The sequence below is a fragment of the Sus scrofa genome, chromosome 9 (genome assembly GCF_000003025.6).
Source record: "Sus scrofa isolate TJ Tabasco breed Duroc chromosome 9, Sscrofa11.1, whole genome shotgun sequence".
NCBI classification, from domain to species: Eukaryota; Metazoa; Chordata; class Mammalia; order Artiodactyla; family Suidae; genus Sus; species Sus scrofa.
In genome coordinates this window covers 81,069,161-81,080,164 of record NC_010451.4, presented here as the reverse complement: position 1 = coordinate 81,080,164, position 11,004 = coordinate 81,069,161, and the positions used below count along the sequence as shown (strand labels likewise).

The following is an 11,004-nucleotide window of genomic DNA, read 5'->3' as shown; positions in this document are numbered from 1 at the left end:
TTGAGACTAGAATAAAACTATAAAGACATTCAAGAATTTTCCGTTTGACCACAGAGTGTTAGTAATTCGAACCTTAGATAGGAAGATCAGTAATGCAGGGGACACTTGGCAGCCAGACCAATTTCTAACAGCCCTTAGAGTTGCCACATCCAAATGCTCAGAATCTGTACCAGATACACAGGGCAGGTGGAGCCTTCCTGTCTAGATGGGACAGTCTAAATTTGGAAACTGACCAGACCCTTGTCATATTAAACAGACAGATTTTAATGTATCTACTTATGGACTTGAAGGCCAAGCAGATAGAAGCTTGAAGGCTGATGAAATACTGTTCATACTCTGCACTTTCTTCAGTTGATTCAATCATATGCTTATCCCTTAGAACGAAGCTGGTGCTTAAAAATGTGCTATAGGAGCTAGAGTTACAACTGGTAACTAAGACCATGTCACTTTTTCTCAAAACCTAAAGGGATTACTAGTTCATGACTGAAGGAATTCTCCGGGCAAAGCCAGGAGTACATTTAGTACTTCCTAAATCCATTTTTCTACAGAGAAAGGACAGAGGGAATTCGTATAGCTAGCACATCTCTCATGTTAATGCATTAAGTCAAAACATTTTACTGGTGAATTACTACTGGCATCTTATTTCAGTATTTTTAATATTTGGGTGATTCATTTAACTACTCTGCCTTGATTAGGTTTTGAGCCAAAAATAAATTTTGCAAAGCTGAATTATCTGTGTAAGCATGGAAAACTCTTCTTCTCAGTGTCCAAGATAGCAGATCAGCAGGTAGCCATTTACATTTGGGATCTTGACCAAGAATCCAAGCAGATCTCCTCATATTAAAACTGATATTTAAAGAGAGAATATTATTATTGTCATTTCAAGTTTAATGCGAACATCTTATATTAAAAATGTACCTGTTCTAAAAACATACAATTAGACCTTGGTTTATGAAAAACCAAAAAATATTTGTTGAATTTCTTTCAGGGCAGACAAACCCAACAGCAGAACAGCTCTTTTGATTTTGCACCCAGACTCATTTTTTTTTTAATTCTTAGAATATTAAGTTAATTTATTTCTGGCAAATGAACTCAAGTTGATACACCTGTAGGGAAAAAAAAAAATTCACCATTCAGTACTTATTTGCTTTTGATACCTTCCTAACATCAGATAACCCATAGTCTCTGTGGGGTCAGTTTGCCCCCAGTTTTAATGCTAAAATCATGTTTAGTTGTATGTGTACAACAGAAAATAGATGTTCGTATGAGGATCAAGTTAAATTAGTCAAGGTCATTAACAGTATCATCCATTAGAAGTTTATTTAGAATAAAGCTGGGAATTTCAAAGATAATAAAACCAGAAAATCAAATTTTAAAAGTTCCTGTCCTATCGAATTCCATATAGGAGAAAACGTAAAAGAAAAGGTTAGGGATTCTTTTGTATTTCAATTATTCTTGGTTAATTTTATAAATGATATTGTCAAATCAGTTTTAAAGCACACTCCTAGGTGTGAACTAGGCAAAGGGTTATTAATTCCAGAAATATTAAATATATTTACTTTCAATTCATCTGGAAAAAAAATGTTTAAATGACAGTTTACATTCAGATACTGTCTGCATCAGTTCATCAACTCAAAGTTGTAGAATTTCCTCGAAATTCCATTTTTCCCCCTCTTTTCTCACAATTGCCAGTCTCAAGATAGAATGAAAATCAGAAGGAAATGTTTATATAGCATTACACATAGAATGAATTTGAAGTAAAAATCAGATAAGCAGCAGCATAAATTTAATCATATTATTTGAAATCTAAACTCAAATTGAAACTTTATTTATTGCTTTTCAATTCAATTTTCATTGATAATTTATCTTTAATGAAGGAGCATCTAACTCATAGTAGCGGCTTTGCATTAACAATTAACTGTGCCTAAGTAATAATTCATTTTGAGTTTTGAAAGGACTTGGTCATGTGTAACTGGTCATTGGTCATAGTTAAAACTACCAGACTAATGTAAATTAATGACTGATATTCATTCTTCTTAGATGGAAGACTCAAGACGTGGGTTTACGGTGTAGCAGCTGGGGCATTTGTGTTACTCATCTTCATTGTCTCCATGATCTATCTAGCTTGGTGAGTGTTTAGTATTTCAAAATCTAAGGGGATCTCTTTATTTTAGAGGACATGCTTTCAGTTAGGCCAGAACCAGAAACAGCAATGTAATATCCCAAATAAGTATGCCACATTTATTTAGTGTTTGTCAGAATTTATGAATAAGCATGGCTTCTTTAGGTAATCTCAAGTCTACCAAATCTGAGCCATTTAATTTCTGAAGATGAGCCAGTGCTGCTACAGGTAATCCTCTCAAGTGTGACCCCCTGGGTTATATAAGCATATTACTTTGTATTCTTATGGTGAACTGTAGATTTTTGTATTCAATTATTACTGAGGAAACTATTATGTTAATACCTAATCTTATTCAATTATATTTTAAAATATACATTAATTATAAATGATGTGTTATTTGTAAACATTTATGGACAAATGTAAATGATTATACCATAAACTTATTTTTGTTGTTAGTACTAGAGGGATTTCATTTAATAGTTTATCTTTTACAGGATAGTAAGATATTTGAAGGGTTTTGTTTCAGGCTTATTCAGAGCATAAAAATGAGATTTTAAAATATTGGGAAGTCAAATTTTAAGGTTGAATTTAGGCAGCATAGGCAATTTAGCAGTTTAGATTTATCAATGTTTTGAATTTTTTTCACTTAAAACAATAAAAATTACAATTGAAAATTGATTTTTTCTTTCTCCCAATTAAAAAAAATTTTTTACAGCAAAAAGCCAAAGAAACCCCAAAGAAGGCAAAACAACCGACTGAAACCTTTAACCTTAGCCTATGATGGAGATGCAGACATGTAAATTATAACCTAATCCCGAAGCAACCAGTTTAAGCTTTCTGCCTTTGCTGTAGATATCCAGAGGCCACAAAGCTATTCAAACTGTGTGGATTAAAATGCATCGTAACCTTTGAAAAGATCTTCATTAAGAAAAGAGTGAACATCATGGTGCCATTGGAGATAGCAAGACAGTGCCACTTGCATAGAAATGATCGACCCTGAGAATTCTGGGAGATTTCATTCAATACATGCTGCATTCTGAGAGTTTGATCTGGTCTTTTTTGCAGTCTACCAACTGACAGTTCACTTCCATCTTTAAAATACAGTGATGGAATTGACCAGTTAGGATGCCTGATGCTAGCCTCTGTCTGAAGTGTTATAACCCATAGTAACATTTTCGCATGAAGAGTTTATACCAAGGTCTCTACAATACTATAGTCAAACGTAACAACATGTATACTCAATTGAATGATACACATTATACCAGATCATATACTTAAATAAGCAATTTTAATGGTGAATAAAGATAAGCTCTAAGTTGAGCAGAAAACCCATTGAATAAATTCAGCATCTTGGTGGTTGATGATAGTTTCATTGACCTGCATTTCAGAGGCAAAAACATTTTTGTAAGACTTAATTCTTGTCTCTCTCCAAGTACAAATGCTGGACATATACTAGTATCTTAGAAGAGTCCTCAAGTTCAGTATTTTATAGTGGTTATTGTCTGGAAAACTAATTTGCTTGTGTTAATACATTTCTACTTTCCCTAATTTTCAAACTGGTTGCCTGCATCTTTTTTGCTATATGGAAGGCACATTTTTGCACTATATTAGTGCAGCATGATAGGCACTTAACCAGTATTGCCATAGAAACTGCCTCTTTTCATATGGGATGAAGACATCTGTGCTCAGAGTGTCATGGAGATATTTACAAGTTCTTATGTCCTGAAGAGAGTAAAGTTCAGCTGGGATGGCAACAGGATGGAATTAGCTATATTACACCTACTGTATACACTCTTCCTCATCTCTGCAGCCATTGTGACATCAACAACATGGCGGTAATTTAAGTGTTTAAGTCCCGAACTCATTAACCCTCCAGAAGATGGATCCGTCAACTTGGTTTTTAATTGTACTTTGAAGGCTGTTTATGACTAGATTTTTATATTTGTTATCTTTGTTAAAAAAAGAAAAGAAAAGAAAAAAAGGAGCTGGTTGTCTTTTTAATTTGGGGCAGATGGAGAAAATAATGTATTGATGATTTTTGTAACTAAAATCAAAATTGTGTGTTGATTTTTTTTCCTCCCTGATTCATTATCCTAGCTTCAGCCTGAATGTTATTTCTAAATCCATAGTTGGTCTTTCTCAGTGGTAAAATTTGAAGTGAGTCTTTTTTAACATATAATTTCAAAAACTAGAATTTTAAAAAGAGAAGAATACATATTTTGTCCTGGGCTTCATTAAATATCTAGACTAAGGGTGGCACACTTTTTCAGTAAAGGGTCGTATGGTAAATGTTTTCAGCCAGGTCTGTTGCAGCCTCTCCACTCTGCCATTTTGGGAATGCAGCCATAGACAATATACAATAGAGTACACAAAGGAATGAACATGACTATTTTCCAATAAAACTTGCTTTAAAAGAAGTCAGCAGGCCACATTTGCAAGTTGTGGTTTGCTGGTCACTAGTCTACAAGTTTTTTTCAGTGCTAACTATCCATTGGGTCATCTTGAGCTTTCATTCATTTACTCCCAGACTGTGACCAGAGTTTAATTTTAAAAATGAAAAACAGTCCCTTAAATTTAGCACTGTATTGGAATTAGCTACATTTTTTCACAGACAGAAACTGGGAATGGCACAGTGAACTCATATCTAACTTGGCTGACTTCTTTCATATGAAAAGAAAATTTAACAGGTGCCATTAAAAAGCAATACCATTTTTCAGGCAACATTAACTGCAGTAGCCTTTGGGAGAGGGGAGGACATTGAGTTTTAAGTTCTTTCAAAAGTAGTATCACCAACTATTTTATCTTAAACGCAGCTGTGTTGCTACAAAAGTGGTTTGGACTAGAAGGTATTTTACCTTCATAGTAGAGTTTGAACTCCCTCTACTGTTCATTAGAATATTTGCAAAGATTTTACAAAAGATAGATTAGGATATCATTGTCCCCCAAATGAACAGATGTCTACATATTTCACTAAGCATTAAATAGGGTAAGCACTAATTCCTTACTCAATATTCACTGTATTAAGCAATGTATAAATCATTTCTAAGCAAACAGGTTGTCAGGACGATGAGAACTTTACCTTCGACCAAGGATCTAAACAAGGAAAAGCCTAAAAACAAATTTCATTTCAACTGTCTTATTAAAGAGGAAGACAGAAATAATAACTGTGATTGTCAATATATGTAACTCAGGGGTCGTCCAGATAATCCTCAAGTTGATCTCTTTGAAAAAAGTGAGCTCCATTTGTCCAAAATGGTTGAGAAAGTCTATCACAGTTACTTGAAAAATTCAGCTAACAGTTTTATGAAATGCATGCCACCCCCCACATCCTTGAAATTGTTGACCAGAATTAAATATTGTTACTACTAATACTAAGGATACTGCAAAAGGTCTTTCATTGAGAAGGCAGATCAGTATCATCCTACCTATACTGTTAAAATGAAATGAATAGATCCAAATTCTACAATGTTATGAAAATACAAGATGATTTTACTCATAGAAATTTTACCTTTTAAAACACTATATACATGGAGGAAACTAGTTCAGTGTGACCTAACTCTTGGGAACATACTGGAAGTTCATCATTATGATAAATGAGTACTGGATGGCCTTTTTTAGAAAACTACAAGGAGGAGAATGTAGGTAACTGACTATTTTGGACAAATGAAAGGTTACTGTATTCATGTTCATAACATGAAAATGGCCTTATTTTTGTTCCTGGTCTGAGTCAATAATGAGTTAAGTAATTTACTGAAATTTCATCAAAACCTTATTCCTCCTGTTCATTCTAAGAATTTAGGAGGGGAATATAGTAGTAACTTCTCTATTGACACTTTTGCCTTACCAAAATGGTCTGTGAGTCCACAAAGATTAAGAATTATTGTTCCAGAATTATGAAGGTCTACTTGGTGTGAAAAAGAAATGAAAAACATTGACACGATATTATGCTATTTTGTTGGACTGTTTCAGTTTAAGCCACAGACAAGTGGCATAACTGATCTCTTGAAAGGGGGTGATTTGCTCATTCATCATTATCTAATCTAGGAAACTGACCATAATCATTATCTCAAAGACTTTTTGAGGACATTATGATGTAGCTTAAAGCTGAATTGAAAAGGAGTGCATAAAAGCATGTTCTTTAATTACTTACAACAAAGCACAAAATACTTATAACAAGACAAATACTTATGGAATCATCTTATGTAAGACATTCTGCTAAGCACTGTAAAATATTACAGCTTTTGTTTACATACATATGTAAGACGTTCAAAAGAAGGAAAAAATGCTTAATGAGTTAAAATGACACTCACATCACCCTTCACTCTAGATTTGGTATTCAGTGTGGTTGGTATTTTTCCTTCTATGTCCATGCTCTTAGGCTTTGGCTATCTCACTCCTCCACCCTCAGGCAGATGGCAGGGGTCACGATGGCTTAATTAGAGCCCTTTAGAGTTCCTGGACATTTCAACGTATAGTCACTTATTTAAAGCTTCTTACAGGAAGCAAGTTAACACCTCTCAATTTTTTTTAACCTCCTCTAACTCCTTTTATATCCCTGCTCCTTTATAATGATTTGCTCTCCCTGGTTTCTGTCTACTCTGCTCTCCTTTCAACAACTAATCTTTTCTGCTTCCCCCAGAACCACTTCCTACTAACATGCCTCAATTTTTAATAAGGAAAAAAAGTGACTATCTATATGTCCCTCTTATTGGAGTTAAAGTGTCATGGAAAGTGTGAATATTTCTGTTTAAACAGAATGTACTGGTCAAAGACATGAGTAAAAAAGAAAAGAAATGAAAGCTGTGAAGACATGCCAAAACTAACCCTTTCTGTAAAAGTATCAATTCCCATCTTAGATTTAGTCCTACACAGTACTCTCTCCCTTAACCTACCTTCCTTTTGCCTTTTTCTTCACATACCACCCTACAAGACAGCGAGGGAGGCTTGCACTTTCCAAACTTTTACAAGGAGGGCCTATTCTTAGGCTCAATCAGGGCTTGAATAGATTTGCAAAGATCAGGCTTTCCTGGGGAGTTCCCTGGTGGTCTAGTGGTTAGGATTTGCCACTGCAGCCTGGGTCAATGCCTCGTCTGAGAATTGTGATCCCATATCAAACCACTGCACACCATGCCCCCCCCCAAAAAAAACAAAACAAAACAAAACAAAAAAACAGGTTTTCTCAAATGATCCAGGGTCTCACTATGTTTAAGATTATTACCCAATTCCAGTGTGCTTTTTGTTCTATTTCCCCTCTAAGCTTGAGAGTGTTGAAAGGAGAGCAGTGCAGAACAGGTATGTGAGGATTCACAGTAGTGACCTTTCTTGTCCTACCTGGTCCTGCTCTGCAGCAGACATGACTCTTTATAAAAAAGATGTTTTGCAGTGGGATATGATAATTCTAACAGGGACACTGAAAAATGGTTATGTCTACATTATTAAATGAGTGAAACAAATACTAAATGGATAGTTAATTTTGTAGTTTTACGTTTTTTGTGCTTTTACCAAGCCAGGTTTTTAAAACAGGCAGTTGTATGAAGACCTTTAGTTTGGAGTGTCATGTTTCCAATGATCAAAAATCTCTTGTCTACTTAGAATATCATTGGGTGTCTACTTAGAGTATCATTGGGTATCATTCTTAAGGTTGTGTTTTATAGATTTTTTTTTTCTTTTAAGCAACAGTTTCTAGATTATCTACTTCAATTCCTCAATGAACTCTTTCAAACTATTTTTCAGGACTCTATGTTTATTTTGTAAAAGTTAAACATTAAAATTTCCTTTCTGGTACTTTTTCCTGCCTATTTTTAGCACAGATTTGAAGCAATCAATATCTGTCATTGTAAAATATAACTATTAAATTTGAGATATGTCTTTCTATAAATTATAATCCCCAATTGTGTTTTTTGTTAATTACTTAAATATTTATATTTATTTTGTTTAAATAAGGAGGCAGCTGTCTAAGAAGTTTTTGTTAATATTACTTTGTAAATTGTGTAATTTATTTTAAATTATGTACATTTCTTTTTTAATGCACAAAATGTCTATGTACAATTAACTACAGATTTGCAAATAATGTCACTAAGCTTTATTCAGTTAATACAGATGGCATGTGAAGATGTAATATGCTTTTTTTACATTTTCATATGGGTTATTTGTAAATAACTATGTTGCTGACAAACATAAACACAGATATCATTTTCATTCTACTCATGTGTATCTGTGTTTTAATTTGTATCATTTGCTATTCCATATGGGTTAAAATTTTTTAAGTGAATAACCAAATCTTTTTGCTACTGTATTGCCCTTTCCTGAGTCTTTTTTTTTTTTTTTTTAATTCCTATTTACAAAGTTGGAGAGATGCAAACCTTTACAAGTCTGTAGAAGCCACAGATTAATCAACCTGGACAAAGGACCCCTTGATTTCTAGTCAGTTAAAAGCAGCAGCAAAGGATGGTAAGGCACTCTAGAACAGGGTGCAGCTCTTGCCCCCTCAGTCATAGGCAGGCCTCTCCCTGTCTCCCTTTTCTGTATGTCTACCAGTAAAAGACCCATCCTAAAAAAAAAACAAGGCAGGAGCTCATACATTAACAAATTAAGATCCCCTTAACTCCCCAAATTCAGATTTACACATTAACAAGTCCAGGAAGGAATGCACAAATTCGACAAGTTACTGTTAGGGTCTTGCAGTTACAGCATTTTCTGAAATCCCTGTCTGTTAAAATATAACTAAGCAAGAAACCTATTAAACACGGTATATGAACCACTCAAAATACACAGCTAGCCTCAAACACTTGATGAAAAACCAGTGATTGACAGTTTCCTATTTTCTGTATTGATCCTTACAACTGAATCTAGATGAAAGCTTTTTAAATAACCCACATATTTCTTCCTATGTATCTGGATAGTCATAGTCAAATTCCTAACCTCATTTTTTTTTCAACTCTAATGTATGTCCTGCAAACACAAGTATGAACATGATTGGTCTACATTTTGCTGGTCTGAGTCCCTAGTGATTCATTAAGCTCTGAACATACTCTGAAGAAAAGCCAACACACTGTAGTTTACAGCTCTCAGTATCAGTTACTCTGAAAACAGTCTATGTCCATACAAAAATGCTTAAATGCAGTACCAAGCCTTCTGATGTTGCAGTCTCCCCCCCAAACCCCCAAAGGTCACTCCTCCCTCCCCCCTGCCTTTATACCTTTCTCCACAGTATCTCCCTGACATGGTAACTCAATAATGTGATGTGTATCCAGCCATATTTTTCTCCTTAATCGTATAACCTTATGATTATGATGGGGGCAGTGGTGGGAAAGACTGGAGAGTGAGAAGTAGACTAAATGTAGTAGATACAATTTTAAAAAGTTTTATTTATTTTTCTATTACTGTTTCAAACACAGTACAGTGTCCTTTGTGCTCCCCTTGGCAACATCTAAGCAAAACCCATAGCTCTTTAGTTACAATTTGAGTTATGAAAAAGACCCAATCCAAGATAAAACAACCTCTCTCATTGTTTTCATTTACGTGATGATTGGTGAGTTTGAGCCCATTTTATCTTTTCATTTCATATTTATGCGTGGGTTACTTAGATTTGGTCCTCTATTATATATCATTTTTAAGTGACAATTCTGTGATACCATAGTGGTTGTTAATTTTAGGTCATCAATTAAATTTAAACTTTGTAGTTAAAAAATTCCTGGATTTTATTTCTCTACAAGCTTGTTTTTTGGTTGTTTGTTTTTATTTTTTTTATTCCCAGGCAGAAATGTTCTTCCAAGAACCCTACTGCCTCACTGCCCTCAGCTCTCTGCTATTTCCTGAGCATGTTCACTCCCATTTCATGCTAACCCTTAAGACATGCTACATGGAGGTGTAGAAGTTGGAACCTAATCATGTATTAGGACCACACAACTTTCCTTAGGGCTCTGTTCTTGCTGTTATCACTACCTGGAACACACTTCCCCTCAATATGGGCTCGGCAGCTCCCTCACTTCCTACAGGTCCTTCTGCTCAAATGTTACCTCCTCTGAGAAGCCTTCCTTGACTACTTCTGTAACTTTCCATCCTCCTGCCCTTCTTTAGTTTTCCTTATGGCAGCACCTGGCATTATTTATCTTTTGGGTCTGGTTGTCTTTTTACTGTCTCTCACATGAGAGAGGTCAGGTCTTTTATCCATTTTGTTTCTTCCCTGGAATGAAGCCCAACACATAGTGAGAACAATGGATTCTGGTTGGATGAATAAAGGAACAAAAGAACTAGTGAACTGTGAGGTTTATGGACAAAGAGTGGTTAAGTTAAATAGCAGAGCAATTACAAAGAGGCCAGTAGAGTTAAGTGACCACCTAATTCATCCAAAGTTTAAAGTTGTCAGTATTCTATCATGAACACATTTTATATTCATTTCACTTACCACAAGTATGTTCACGTGAACTCAGAAAGCACAATGTTGTGGCACAGAACAGTAGCAGATCAGTCAAAAAATAAAATCAGCCTGGCATCATAGAAGAGTGACAGTCGAGGACATGCCAGGAAGACGTGAGATGTGGGATTTGGGAAACTATATTGACAATGGAGTTTGTGAAAGATAATTCTGTCACAGCTTTCTCTTAATTTAAATTTCATTGCATGGGAAATTCCAGTACAAGTACATGAGGGAGCAGAGAATACTGCAAAATGAAGGAGGGAGGCTGGTTAAGAAAAGATCAATTGCAGGAGTTCCCACTGTGGTACAGTGAGTTAAGAATAAGACTACAGCAGCTAGGGTCCAATCCCCAGTCCTGAACCGTGGGTTAAGAATCCAAGGTTGCCACAGCTGAGGCTCAGATTCAATCCCTGGCCTGAAAACTTCCTTGTGCCATGGATGTGGCTATAAAAACAAAGCCAAA

The 11,004-nt window shown here is 35.1% G+C and overlaps 1 protein-coding gene across 3 annotated transcripts in view; it reads left to right on the top strand.

Moving 5' to 3' along the window:
* THSD7A (thrombospondin type 1 domain containing 7A) overlaps positions 1-8,325 on the top strand; it is a 446,361-nt gene extending 438,036 nt beyond the window's left edge. For all 3 annotated transcript variants that reach the window (XM_021102433.1, XM_003357451.5, XM_021102432.1), the window contains 2 exons: positions 2,041-2,128; positions 2,838-8,325. In XM_021102433.1, the coding sequence (XP_020958092.1) occupies positions 2,041-2,128; positions 2,838-2,922 (173 nt within the window). In that variant the 3' untranslated portion in view covers positions 2,923-8,325. The remainder of the gene's footprint in view (positions 1-2,040; positions 2,129-2,837) is intronic.